The sequence below is a fragment of the Cygnus olor genome, chromosome 17, assembly GCF_009769625.2.
Source record: "Cygnus olor isolate bCygOlo1 chromosome 17, bCygOlo1.pri.v2, whole genome shotgun sequence".
Lineage (NCBI taxonomy): Eukaryota > Metazoa > Chordata > Aves > Anseriformes > Anatidae > Cygnus > Cygnus olor.
Window position 1 is genome coordinate 1,760,206 of NC_049185.1, and position 12,973 is coordinate 1,773,178.

General features: G+C 54.5%; 1 protein-coding gene across 6 annotated transcripts in view; it reads right to left on the reverse strand.

The window, feature by feature from the left end:
• Window positions 1–12,973, reverse strand: part of NF2 (neurofibromin 2) — a 41,217-nt gene that overhangs the window by 11,659 nt on the left and 16,585 nt on the right. For all 6 annotated transcript variants that reach the window (XM_040576937.1, XM_040576933.1, XM_040576936.1 and 3 more), the window contains 5 exons: window positions 11,093–11,167; window positions 9,439–9,552; window positions 6,972–7,094; window positions 6,365–6,582; window positions 4,912–5,017 (listed from right to left, as the gene is read on the reverse strand). In XM_040576937.1, coding sequence (XP_040432871.1) covers window positions 4,912–5,017; window positions 6,365–6,582; window positions 6,972–7,094; window positions 9,439–9,552; window positions 11,093–11,167 — 636 coding nt within the window. The remainder of the gene's footprint in view (window positions 1–4,911; window positions 5,018–6,364; window positions 6,583–6,971; window positions 7,095–9,438; window positions 9,553–11,092; window positions 11,168–12,973) is intronic.

The following is a 12,973-nucleotide window of genomic DNA, read 5'->3' on the forward strand; positions in this document are numbered from 1 at the left end:
TTTCTGGACCAGCCTCAAACTTCCTGGAGGAAGGGTTAAGCGGCTGTCAGCTGGCGAGCTTTTAGTGCAGAAGGTGGCAAGTGCTGCAAAGCCCTGCAGAAGCAGGGCAGCAAACAAGCCGTGTCTCAAGCACCAGGCAGGGCCCACAGATCCCCTTGCTCCATTCCCCATTTGCTCCTCAAGGAGCTATTGCTCCTCCGGGTTCCTGCTCTTTGCGGCAGCAAAGTGGAGACGAAACCTCCTGCCTTCAAAATCTAACGACAAAACTTTGTAAGATCGAGGTTTTATCACTGCTGCGTCACTGGAAGCAACGCCGGACAGAAGCTGCCTCTTGGGAGACGTTGGCAGCTTCTTAACATTAAATCTAGTTTTCGAAGTGCAAGCTATGAACAGGGGCAACGTGAGGCAGACCCCGTGTGACCAGAGTCCCGTGCTCCAGCGCTCCCCGCAGCGTGGTCAAAGAAGAACCTCATGCCAAAGGTTAACTTAGGATGCAATTCCAGAGCAGTCCACAGATGCACCGCTACTTTTTTTTTTTTTTTTAAACCTTCACAGTAATTAACAGCTCCGAGCGTTTCGGAACCACTGCTAGACCCAGTTGGAAGCACAGAGATAACATCAGGAACCGCTCGAATTGCACGCAGATGAAGATTTGGGACTTTCTTCCCTGCTTCGCAATACTGCGATGCCTCCACCTGACACGCACCGCCCAGGCTCTCCACTTTTATCCTCCCCTTAAAAAAACGACCCTTCTCTCAGTCAAAAACTCTGTCACACCCCTAATAAACGGGCTCGTTACCAGCGCAGGAAGAACAGCCTGACTCAAATCATCACTCCCCTCTTGCAATATGCTAGATGAGGTCGCGAGCAGCAGCACACGTCAAGGATGGCAGAGCAGCTTCAGACGGCAGACTGCACGCGTGGAGCTGAGTCAGACCTGCTGCCGGCGTGCCCGGCCCGCTGGCGTTTGGGGTAGGAGCAATACAGCCCAGCATCCAAAGGTCACCCAGCTCCCTGCTAGACGCCCCGTCCCGCTTTAAGGGATTCCTGTAACGGAGACGTGCCCCAGCCAGGCTGGATTTGTGGAACGGCAGGAGGCGGCACTGCGCAGACAGGCTGGGCGGGCAGCACGCACCGAAAGCTGGGAGGATGGTCCTCGGGCAGAGAGTATTTGCCCCCAGAACCTCGAGCGTTGGCTGGTTATTTCTTTCCCGTGGTTCTTCTGTGCGGGATACTCCAGGGACTGTTTGCAGCCAGCTCCACTTCGGCCAGAACCAGCAGCGCTAGAGCCGTGACAGATTTACTCGCGCAGTAACCTGCCTCCTCCCTCACCACCAGCCCGGAATTCACAAGCAGCCGAGGCTCGTCCCTGCTCCCGGACAAACCTGGGAGCGACGACATTTCATTTACCCTGCAGAGCGCGAGCTGAAAGGCAAACGCCTCGTACAAGCATAAACAAGGAGGCAACTAGAACTGCGCTGCCTGGCCTGGCTGGCGTCTTGCGGCTAAGCCAGACTTTAAGCTACAAGGAAAATACCGATCCCTACTCCCCACGGCAGCAGTTGCTGCCACAGAACATGGCCACATTGATTCTGGAGCACGTGCTGAAAGGGACAGCCGAGTACCGAAATCCCTGTCTCTAAGGAAAGGGGACAGACCTGCAAAGGCACCCGAGCGATTTAAATATTTGCATCCCATCGACATTCAGGTCCCTTCGCTATAAGGCCCGCAGGGGGTTGCAAAAACGTTCCCGCGTGAGGTTCTGCGGTCTCTGATGTGCAGGGGAGCCAGGAGCATCCAAACCGTCCTGCTGGCCTTAAAACAGCCTTTAACAATTTTTCTGCACAAGCTTGCACTACGTTTAAAAAAAAACACAACACACACACACAACCCCAACCAACAGCAATAAGAGTTGAGCAGGATCTTCAGCTGCTGCAATCATTAAGCCCGGAAGCCAATTTGTCAGGGTTACTACAGCCACTGCCTCCCCTTTCCTCAGCACAGCTCTTTCATGAAGCAACAACAAAAAAAAATGATGGAGAAGTAAGAGAGCAGCAGCGGGGAGGCAGCAGTAAGGAGAGAGCGAAGCCAGAGCAGACGGAGCGCTTTCAAAGGCACGGGTTTAGCAGCTGGAGCAAAGCAGTCCCCTACCAGCCGCAGGGAGGCTGGGCAAGCCGTGCACGAGGCACAGCAATTTTTAATCAAGGGGACAGGGGATGTCACCGGGGCACGGGACGCCAGAGGGGACACAGAGCTTTTCCCCGGTGTTCCCTCACCTGGAACAAAATGCATAACCTGTTATTCTATTAAAACAATTTCCCTCAGTTAATAGAGGCAAGCACCACGCTGACAGCGGTCATCCCTCTGGGGAGCAGAGCAAACGAGCTGGACGACACGAAGGAAGCACAGAGCAAGCCATGTCACGAGGCTTCCCCCGCAGGGAGAGCTTCTCTTGCTGCCACTGCCTTCACTTTGCTACTCGAGGATTTGGGCAAGCCCAAGACAGGCGCTTAGTACTTCAAGAGACTCACAGAAGAGATGACTGCCTTTAGTCTTGCTCTGAGTGGTACCTGAATGGCAATGAAGAAGGCAAAAGAGACGCTGCCAAGTCAGTAAAGAATGAATTGTTCTCTCAGCCCTGCTGGCCTGAGACTCAGATCCACTTTTTTTTTTTTTTTTTTTTTTAACCTCATGCATCATCCACCTGCACCATCACAAAAGCAGTTTGGGCTTCAAGGACTAAGAAGACACCTAAACAAGCTTTAAAAAGCCAGTACGGGAGACTGGAAAATTACCAAAGAGAAATTTTAACTGCTTCTTGTCGTTTCTGCGACACATCCATCCACGCCTCCCTTCCTCCCGTTCCCCGGGAGGGAAGTTCTGGCTTGCTCTCTGTGCCGGGGGACTAGAGCACAAGCGCTGGGACAACAGAGAACAAGCTCAGCGTTACACCCTCATTAAGGGAGAGAGGAGCTGGAACGCAGTGCTGTTTGGCAGAGCCGCCATTCACCTGAGGGACACAAGCCTCCCAGCAGCAGCTTTCAAAACCCTTCATCCCCCAGGGCGCTCCGGGCTGGTTCTCTCCCTCCTTACCGCGCCTGCCCCGCCGGGTCCCTCCGTGCCAAAGCGTGCGCAGGAGCGGCGCCTGGGCACATCGCGCCCGACTGTCCCCACACACGCGGGCGGCAGAGCGAGGAGAGATGCCACACGGGAAGAGAGGAGCGAGACAGGCGTGACAAGGGATGGGGAGAGGGCGCTTCACACAGCAGGGCCCGGTGAGGTGCTGTCACACGGACGCGGGTACAGCAGGCACATTTGCAGCCTGCTGACCTTGGAAAAACAACAGTCCGTGCGACACAGCGCTGATCCCAGGGCTGGGAGAGGGGCTGGGAGAGCGGCTGCTGGGCGAGGGGACTCTGCCACCTAGCTGGGGAGGGAAAAAGGAAGGCGCCGGCTCTTCAAGGAAAGGCGAGGGCGCAGCGCCGTGTGTCTGGAGGAGGCAGTTCTGCGCAGATTGCCTCCAGGACAGATGCAGCTGGAGGGGTGGAGCTGAGCTCCGTGCCATCCTACAAAACCCCCACGATTAGGCTTTAATTCCACAGGCAGGAATACGGCCACGCTGCCGCCCACTAGCGCGGGCGGACGCAGGGGTTTCTGCAGAAGAGCTCACTAGCTGCCGTTCTGCCTGTCTGCCTACGGATGGGCACGGGAACATGAGAGCCGGAATGTGAGAGCTCTGCCCAGGCGTCAACACGGGGCTGATGCGGCCGTTCAGAAGATTTTCAGTGAGGAGGCTCCACCCCGTGCATATGTTAAACCCAGAATTAAAGACCCGGTGGATCCCAGAAACCTGTAGTAAAATAAGGAGCACTCCGAAGATGAGGTTTACAAAGCATGGAGGTAGCTAGCACTTGAATGAGTGCCCCGAGGCTGGAAGTACCTGGCTGTTTTCCATCAGTGCAGTTTCTTAAAAGCTTCTGAACATTTTTTTGCAGGGACATTCAGAGAACCTGAATGAAAAGCTACTTCATCGTTAGCCCTCTTCAACCTGCTTCTCTAAAGTTTTGAGAGGAGAAGGGGAAGGAGCCAACATGTACAAATTAAAATTTCAGTCCTAGACAGGTCAGAAACTTCCACGTATGTCTGTTGAGCTTATTCCCACAGATGTCAAGCTCTTCCCCCCTCACCCCTCAGGACAAAGGGCTGCAGAAGAGGCAGTCATGGCAGGTGCGAGCTGCAGGGAGGGAGCACTTGATGGATTTTGCAGGCCCTGCAGCACAATTACAGAAGTTGAGGAAAAGAACTGCCAGACAGAATCGGAGCAGCGGTCATTTAATCTGACGTTTCGGTCCCCGGCAGCAGCCAGGACCAGATGCTTCAGAGGAAGGTGTGAAATCCTCTTAATGGGCAATTACGGAATAATCTCCCTTCAAGGAAGTTGTTCTTTTCAGCACATAGATGCACGGCAACCAGTTTATGCCCAAAGAATGAATTCACAGGCTCTGAACAACGTTTATCCTACCTAAGAAGAATAAGGACATCCTCCCTTTCATATTTAGCCCTCCTTTAAAAGCTCTTACTAAGCTGGTCCACCCCGCACAGCAAAGAACAGCTCTAACACCTTTGTTAAATTCATTCTCGACTTGCTGCCTTTAGTTTCACCAGCAGCTCCTTGGCTCTCGTAGCATGAGGTAGGACAGATAGGGAGGAAGAAGAGCAGAGTGATGTGCTGGACAGGGTGCCCGGGTGACAAGGGCAAGAGCTGCTACGTATTTCTGAGCAGCTACTGAGCAATGCAATGAGACCGCTCGTACCCCTCCACCGATGGGATGGAGGCACAGGAATTCTCCAGGCTACAGAGGCCACAATTACCGCCTGGAAACCGGGGATTACAATACAGATCGTTCTTACCGTGTAGGACGACTTGCTGGTGATCTCCAAAAGCTTCTGCTTTGCTCTCCGCTCAGACTCTCGAGCCTCCTGAAGGTCTTGCTTTAGCTGATCAGCCTCCTTTGCCCTGCAAAGAAAAATAACGAATGGCAAATATCAGATCAAAGCCTGGAGGTGACAGGTTACAGTGTAGGTGTAAAACAGGTAGACATTTGTTCCTTAACAAGACCTAAACTAGAGAAATCATTTGAGCAAGGGCAACACTGGAACCTCTGACAGGTGGGACACTAATTAGCACAGAAATCCAAGCCACAGAAGGGCAGCTCTGACACGAGCCCTGCGTGAGCAGCAGTAAGCAAGGCTAAGGGCCAGAGGAGCATGCCGAGATGCCAGAACGGGAAGAACACCTTCAAAAGTTAAGCTCAGACTTGCAGCAGGAGAGGCAGTTTTCTGCCTGGTAAGTCTACTAACATACAAAAAGAAGAAAGCACCTGAGGCTACACAGCTTTGCCTGCTTGCAGGGCCCAACGACTCTAAAACAAGTACCTAGCCCTGAGCTTCAAGGGCTTCCAAGGTCACCCCTACCCCTCCAGGGGAAGCTTTCCTTTGCCAGACTGAAATTTGAGCTGAGATTCCACAAGTCAGAGACCGCGGTAAGCAGGGATGGACAAGGGCAGCGTTTGTCCGCGCAGAAGGGCTGAAACCAAGCAAGCTCACGCGGGAAGGAGGGATCAGTCGGAAGGAAACAAAACCGATTTTTTTCTTGCTTGCTACCAAATGCATGATGGGGCCTGGATTCTGGTATCAAAAGGATGGCAACGTCAGTTTTATCAAGAGACAGAGTCCAGGAGCTAGGGAGACCTCAAGGCTAACCTGAAACAAACTTCACAACTGCTAAGGAGAGCTAAGCACCTGAGAAGGAAACACGGGGACAAAGAGATGATAGCAAACGCAGAACTGACAGCCAGAAGAAGAGAAGAAAAACAAAACGACAACCGAAGCGTTATTAATGTTGTCAGATACTTTTCAGAACGCAATGGGTGTTTGCAGAAATCACCCCCAAGTTGAGCTGCCTTCAACTGCTGCTGTCAAGGCGCGACAGGCAGAGCGCCAAGGCCCGCAGCACCCTCTCCCCCGCCAGCTGCCAGCCCCTTTCCCCGTGGCTTTCACCACGGATCTCTCTCCCCCCCCGCATTTCAGAGAAGGGTCTCCAGCTCCAGCCCAGGGAAAGCTCAGGGCCGCGGCTGCCGTACCCGTACCGTTTCCCGTTCAGGGACAGCCTAGCTGTGGCAAAGCGTGAGACAAGGAGAAACGAGCTCAGCCTGGGGGCCGTTTGCTGCTGTGCATGCACGGAGGCCGAGGGCTCGCTGCAAACTGCCGGATGGACTAACGTAAGGCGTGAGCCGCTGTCGTGCTAAGTCAGAATGGGGCTGGAAAGCAAAGCAGAGGCAGCTGCAAGGTTGTACCCTCTGACCTCCTCTCCGACTCCTCCGCCATTTTCAGTGCCAACATCTCTGCCTCTAGCACCTTCTGTTCCATCAGCCGCTTCTCCTCCTCCGTCCGGATGGCCGTGGCTTTGATCCGCTGCATCTCTTGCTCAGCCTCCGCTGCTTTCTGAGCCAGGAGCTTGGCCTCCTCCTCTGTGATCTGAGCCTTCTCAGCCAACAAGTCTGCCGTCTCTTCAGACCTCATCTGAGAATTAACGCACGTTAAGCCATCGAGCACACCGAACGCCTCCCCAGATATGCTCTCAGCCCCCGGGGCAGGGCCCTGAGCCGCTCGCTCCACACGGCCACCGCGGCTCATCGAGCCCCTCTCTCCCCCTTCCACAAAAGCCTGCAGCCTCTGCAGCCAAGACCTGGATGTGCCCAGGCTCTGTCCCAATTCGTTTTCCTTCGTGCCCCTGCCCCAGCAGGCTGCCTGGATGCAGTAAGCTCCATCCAGCCTCCCGGTCGCTGTCCACCAGTGGCAGTTTGAGAACAGCCACACAGCAGTCGCAATGTGCCTCCTAAAACGCTTCAGCAGCGGAAAGAGTCACGAACAGCTGCAGTGCCTCGAGAAACAGCTGCCCAGACACTTACCAGGGCCTCGTTGGCCATTGTCGCCTCTTCCTTTAACTGCATCAGCCTTCTCTCCAGCTCATCCCTCGTCCTCTCAGCCTCTTCTCTCATCTGCTTCTCTCGGGCCAGGCGCTGCCGTTCCATCTATGACAAAGGGATAGGGGAAAGCACGGAGAAACAACACACGTTAGAAATGCTTTTCACAGGACTAGAAACTAGGCACTGCTTGGGGCTCTGAGCACAGGCCTGCGCTGCCTCCTTCTCTCTGCTCGTCAGCGAGGGGGGCTTCACTGAACGGGGTGCTGTGACTGTACTGCGGTCACACCACACTGAGCACCCTGCTCCTCTGAAGAAGCTGGCACCGCTCCGAGACAATCCCCTCCTCCCTGGGCAGGCTGTCGCCCCACAGGCTGCTGCAGGTGGTTATGTCCCCAGACAGCGTCTCCTGAGCAGCCGCGCAGGGCAGGCTCAGGCAAGCAGGGTCCCTGGAGCTCCAGCTCTTGCTGGAGTTACTCACGGCAAGTCGAGCTGACAGCTAGACCAGGCTTACGGGCGGGCTGAGGGCACCCTCAGAACATCCGATACTGACACGTGGCCAGGCAGGAGCCTGAGGGACGCGGTGACTGCTCCTTTCGGACACGCACACACCTACCCCGGAGTGCCGCATGCTTCTCTTCGCTTACAGAGGAGGCCACAAAGATCGTGGCCACCTCTACCTGTCCCTACAACAACCCCCTCCTGCTGCAGAAAACGGCAACGCTTCCCCAGGAGGGGAAATACGAGCCACGTGAGACAACCCGCCGCCTCTTCCCCCCTCTCGTGCAGCCAGAGCGTGCCACGCAGCTGCCTCTCTGCTCGCCAAGCGGCCAAAGGGAGCCATCGGGCTAATTAACACGCCGGGCTTGAGCGCTCCAGCGCCACGGGGCCGGGTGCATTATAAATATCCACGCTACACCCAGGGCTCGCAGCATCGCGCAGGCCACCTGCCGGGTTTAATAAGGGAAATAAGTGTGACAAGACATTTCTCGGCTCCTCGGACACCAACTGCGTTCTGAAGGCAGGACACCCACTGCTCCGGCGGCTCGGCTTCCTTCCATTAAAGGCTCCCTTCATCAATTATCGTTACGATCTGCAGCCCACTCAGGACTCCCATTAACAAGGAGTCCTGATGTAAAGGGACTGTTTGGAACCAGTTAACAGCTGTGGATCCTGGGGAGGGAGGAGAGAACGTGCCAGACGGCACGGTGGCTAGCTCGGGAGCGGGCAGCCCGAGCAGAAGCCTGACCCTTCCTGACGAGCACCAGAGCTCTAAATTGGAGAGCTCCGGGGAAGAGTAAAGTTCTGCTCACCCTCAGCACCCGTGCGTCACCCCCCTCACCTCTCCCAGCAGCCCAACACAAGGTCTCAGCTCCAATTTGCATTATCCAAACACTTCAAAAAACCTCACACGAGACTGCAAAACCTGCCTCTGAAGCCACCGGCGCCTGGGCACCACGCTGCTCCTTCCGAGGAGGACCTTTAACTCCGCTAACAGCCGCTCCTTTCCGACCAGGGGAATCCCCGCAGGAGGCAGAAGCCCTGCTGCCCAGCGGAGCTGCCCTGCTTGCCCTCGCAGCGGGACTCGTGTCCTGGCCCCTCCTGCCACCCCAGGAGGCAGAAGTGCTTCAGGAGGTGCCTGCAGGACAAGCAGCTCAGCCCTAGCTCCAGCACTCTGTGGACATGCTCGAAACCAAACGAAGTGCACCAAATTAGCAGTCCCTTGAGAGCAAGACTCTCCCGGTGCAAGTGGCTGCTTCGGTTTCTGCTGCTGCTATCTAGCGGCTCTGGTGTGAAACGGACATTTACATTCCGAGCAGCAGTGCTCAGATTAGCTGTGTGGGTTTCAGTGAGTAGAAGAGGTCTACGAGCAGAAAACAATGATTCATACAATCCAATTTGCTGATATATACTCATTGGCTACACACTGCTGCCTCCAAAGAGCCGTTTTCGCTGCCTGGGCTGACCTGCGGCAGATAACGGAGGCCAGCGCGGAAATTAGCATGCAGGCTGCGCGCCCCGGCCCGTCGGTGTGCATTCCATCACCGAGTAATTAGAAAAACGAGACGAAGAGCCACAGCAGAGCGCAGCTCCCCCTCACAGCCCCTGCTCCAGCTACAAGCAGCCAGCCCAACACGCTCCGTCTCCCCGGCACAACAGGAGGCAGGGCAGGACGCGCAGCCACCTCTGGGACAGCCAGGTTCGCTCTGCCCTGCCGTCCTCCCAGCTCCGCTCCCGAGCGCGGGGGCTGGACTCCGGCTGCCACCGACCTCCGGAGCCAAGGGGAGAACGACGGGCAGGGCGAGAGCAAGCTGCTAACGAGAGCTGTTGGGCTGGACCTTCCCTCAAAGCTGCTCCATGTGCTTGATGCCATTCTGGAGACTGTTCCTCCCCAAGTTCATTTGCGTTTCCGAGTCTGGCTCCCGGCCTGGTTGCACGAGACGTCTCTCACCTGCTTCCTGGCTTTCTCCTCCCTCGCCTGCGCTTTCATCTGCTGGACCTCCAACGAGTCTGCCTTTCTCCTCCTCATGAAGAGATCGTGGTTCCCGATACACAGCTGAAGGATCTATTCCGGTCAAGGGTGAAGAGCGGAGAGAAACAGCTGTAGGCGTGGTGCCGAGGTGTTTGGACCCCTGACACAAAGGGCTACGTTTGGTGCTGGTAAGCACTGCCACCCACTGACCCCAAACTCTGAGCCCTCGTACCCACGCGAGGGGCAGGGAGCAAGGCACAGCCTCGGGCCCGCGCCGAACGCCCTGGCCACCAGCCCTTTGCAGAGCTGAGCTTTCAGCGCGGCCACGCGGCGTGGTGTGGGTTGGGGTGACCAGCCCCGAGGAGGCATTAGGTCAGGTAATGAACCAGCCTTCTACAGCTCCAGCCAATTCCCCAGCTCTCACTGCTCCCTTTCTTGAGGCTCAAGATTAACTTGCGTCTTCTCCCAAAAGGGCGGTTAAAGCACTCAGACGGAAAAAAAAAAAAAAAAAAAAAAGGGGGGGGGGGGAATATTTTCCATCGTGAGCAAGATTACACACAAACAGAAGGCTTATCAAGAGCTACCTTGCACACCTTCAGGTATCCTTGCTGAAGGCTTTTGAGCCTCTGTGTGATTTCTTCTGCTACCCAAGGAGGAAGACAAGGGAAGTGGCAATAATAGGGGAGAGTTAGCAAAGCACGGGGGGCGGTACGCAGAGGAGTGAAAGCTCAGAATATTTTTCAGCAATAATAGCAACTTCCTAAGCTCTGATTCTTTTCTGAAAGGACCAATTCGCAAGCCTGTCTTCCGTTTCACAAACCACAAGGGACTTCTTTGGAGTCAGAGGAGCTACAGCACTGTGACCCTGATGAGCACAGGGAATGAAGCCGTAGTGAGCAAGCCCCTCTTCCCCACGGCATGCAAGTACGGGACAGCCCATAGCCAGGACAGCGAAGTTCCCCCCCCTCTCACAAGGATGGGAAAGATAGCCCCTTCTGCCTTCCACAGGCCCATTGTGCGACTTAACAGCGCACAGCTGCTCCAGAACCTGGATCTAAGCTCCAAAGGCAACTGGACACCTCCAGACACTAAATCCAGAACACCAGCTAAAGCTGGCCTCCCACACGGACGCTGGGCAGAGCAGTTAAATGTGCTCCCCTCTGTTCTCGTACCAGGAGAGTGTCCTGAGTGGGGACCAGCCTTGAAAAAGCCAGGGCTGTAACTCTGGTAACGGTGCCCCCCAAAAGAGAGAAACCTACGCCACAGGGCAGAAGGGAAGGGATCGGCAGGAGAAGAAAAGGAACTTGGAGCAAAGACTGGGGTGAGAAGAAAGTTTTACTTACTACGTGCTTCTGCCATGCAGGTCAGATGTACCCTGAGAGCTCAGAAAGGGAGCACAAAAACAGAGGAGTGGGGGAGAGGTTCTGTGAAGGAGCTTGGCTTGATCTTCCCCCTTCTCTTCTAGAGGCTATGATCGAGCAGTAACTGCTAAACCAAATCACATCTACAGTCCATCCAGGCCAGCACGCTCCCTCCGACTGCTCGAAGGAAAAGCCCCAAAAGAACATTGTCTCGTACTGCCTGCAGAAACAACTGCTGCAGACAATAAAAATTACTCTGTCTGTAGACTTACCAGCTTATTCACACGCAGCTTTGATGAATTGAATTTGAAAACATCAATCTTTTTGTCCAATGGCTTAATCGTAAACTGAAAAGGAAAAAATAGAGAGGGACTAAATTATCTGAGTGCTCTGCATTTAATAAGAACGCAGCTATAAAAGCCTTACGGAAAGCTCTGGCTCAGAGGAGGTCAGCAGTGTCAGACAAACACGGCTGAGAGCTGTCCCCGTGGCTTTTAGCCAAGCAAGGGAACCAGGAGCAAAAGCGACCAAGGAGACGACCGCTCCTCCGGCCAGAACAAAGGGAGCGCTACGGGGCAGCGCCGCGCGTGCAGGCTGCCGGCGAGCGGCAGTGCCCAGCAGCGGGCAGCCCCCGCAGATCACCTTGCGCAGGGCAGAGGCAGCTCCGCAGCCTCCCGAATCAAGATGCTGCTCCCCTGAAAGCTGTAGAGGACTAAGAAGGGACAGCAGAAAACGATGACGCCTCGGAAGGGAGGAAGAACCGGCGCAGCTACCCCACGGATGTGCAGGGGGACTGAATTGGGAACAGGGCAACAGGAGCAGCTCTTCTTCCTGGTAGCACCTCCACTCGCAAGGGCTCCTCGAAAGGATTTTTCTATGCATTTTGTTCTCCAGAACGCAGCCACGTCACAAGGCTGCTCTGCAATTCAAAATCTTATCCCCTTGCTCTAACATGCATTGACACTCTGTGCCAACCGAGCAGCTCTGACCTTGTCCCGAGTTTACCCTCCTCCAAGCACCTTCCCACAAGGATTCTCTCAAGAGGATAAAGGTGGCATCACCAGAACCGAAAGCGTGCCAGTAACCCAGCCCCTGGATAGACAGAAGGCTCTGAACTAACAAAAGGATACTTGAAGAGATGGAGTGCTCTGCAATACTGCATTTTTCAGGAGGCATGCATATATTTCATCACTCCCCCACACGCTACAGAAATAACTGGCTGAAGAGCTAGTGCTGTAGCAGGCAGCCTCTGCCCATTACAGCAGCCCTATTTGTCAATACATTGTGCTGCCTGGAAAGGGCTCAGCAGAACTTGCCCTGGCAGTGTTTTGTTTTGTCAGTTTAAGAGCCAATCTTTTAAGACTTTCACACAGGCGGACGTGCGTGAATGTCCCCGGGCTTCGGCTCCACCGGCATCCACGCCAGCCACCGAAAGCCACAGCAGAAATACGCCGGAGGAGGAATTTCGGTTCCACGCAAACAGTCAATCTTTGTTACAACGGATTAAATACCTCTGTCGTGTCAATGTAGCTGTCATAGCCAGCTATTAAGCCTGTTTACTATCACGTCAGTTCCACTTGTGGTCATCTTATTAGGCAGATTATTGCCCTGATAGAAGGTGGCAGTTTCTTTCCCCAGGAGAAAGATCTGTTACAGTTTTGTGCCAAGGCCCAGTAACGGGGCCCTCAATCCCCAGATTTCTGAGGCAACGCACGATCAGACAGCTTCCAGCGCACTGCTCTGCCACGGGCAGAAAAGTCTTTGGAAGTCATTGAGAGCTGAGCTGTTTTGCACAGTTACGGAGCTCTTTGTTTCTGAGCAGGAAACCGAGTGAAAAGAAATCCAGCATGGCCTTTCCCCCCAGAACTTCACAAGGCATGCAATAAATGCAGCCGATGAGAAACCTTTAGCTTTTACCCTGATCAATATCATGTCTGGATTGGAAAACACTTTAATTAAAAAGTTAATTTTCTTCCTTACCATGAAGGCAGCTGGTTTTCTTTGAGTCGCAGATTGAAAAAATTGAGTGGATCGGTTTCCCGTCCGCAGCCAATTTTCCTGCTATTCTCCACTGGGTTTGGTGGCCAACAATTCTGAAGATTTGTATTTACAGTCTGGATTTAATAAATATCTGTCTTACAGTGGCCTTACAT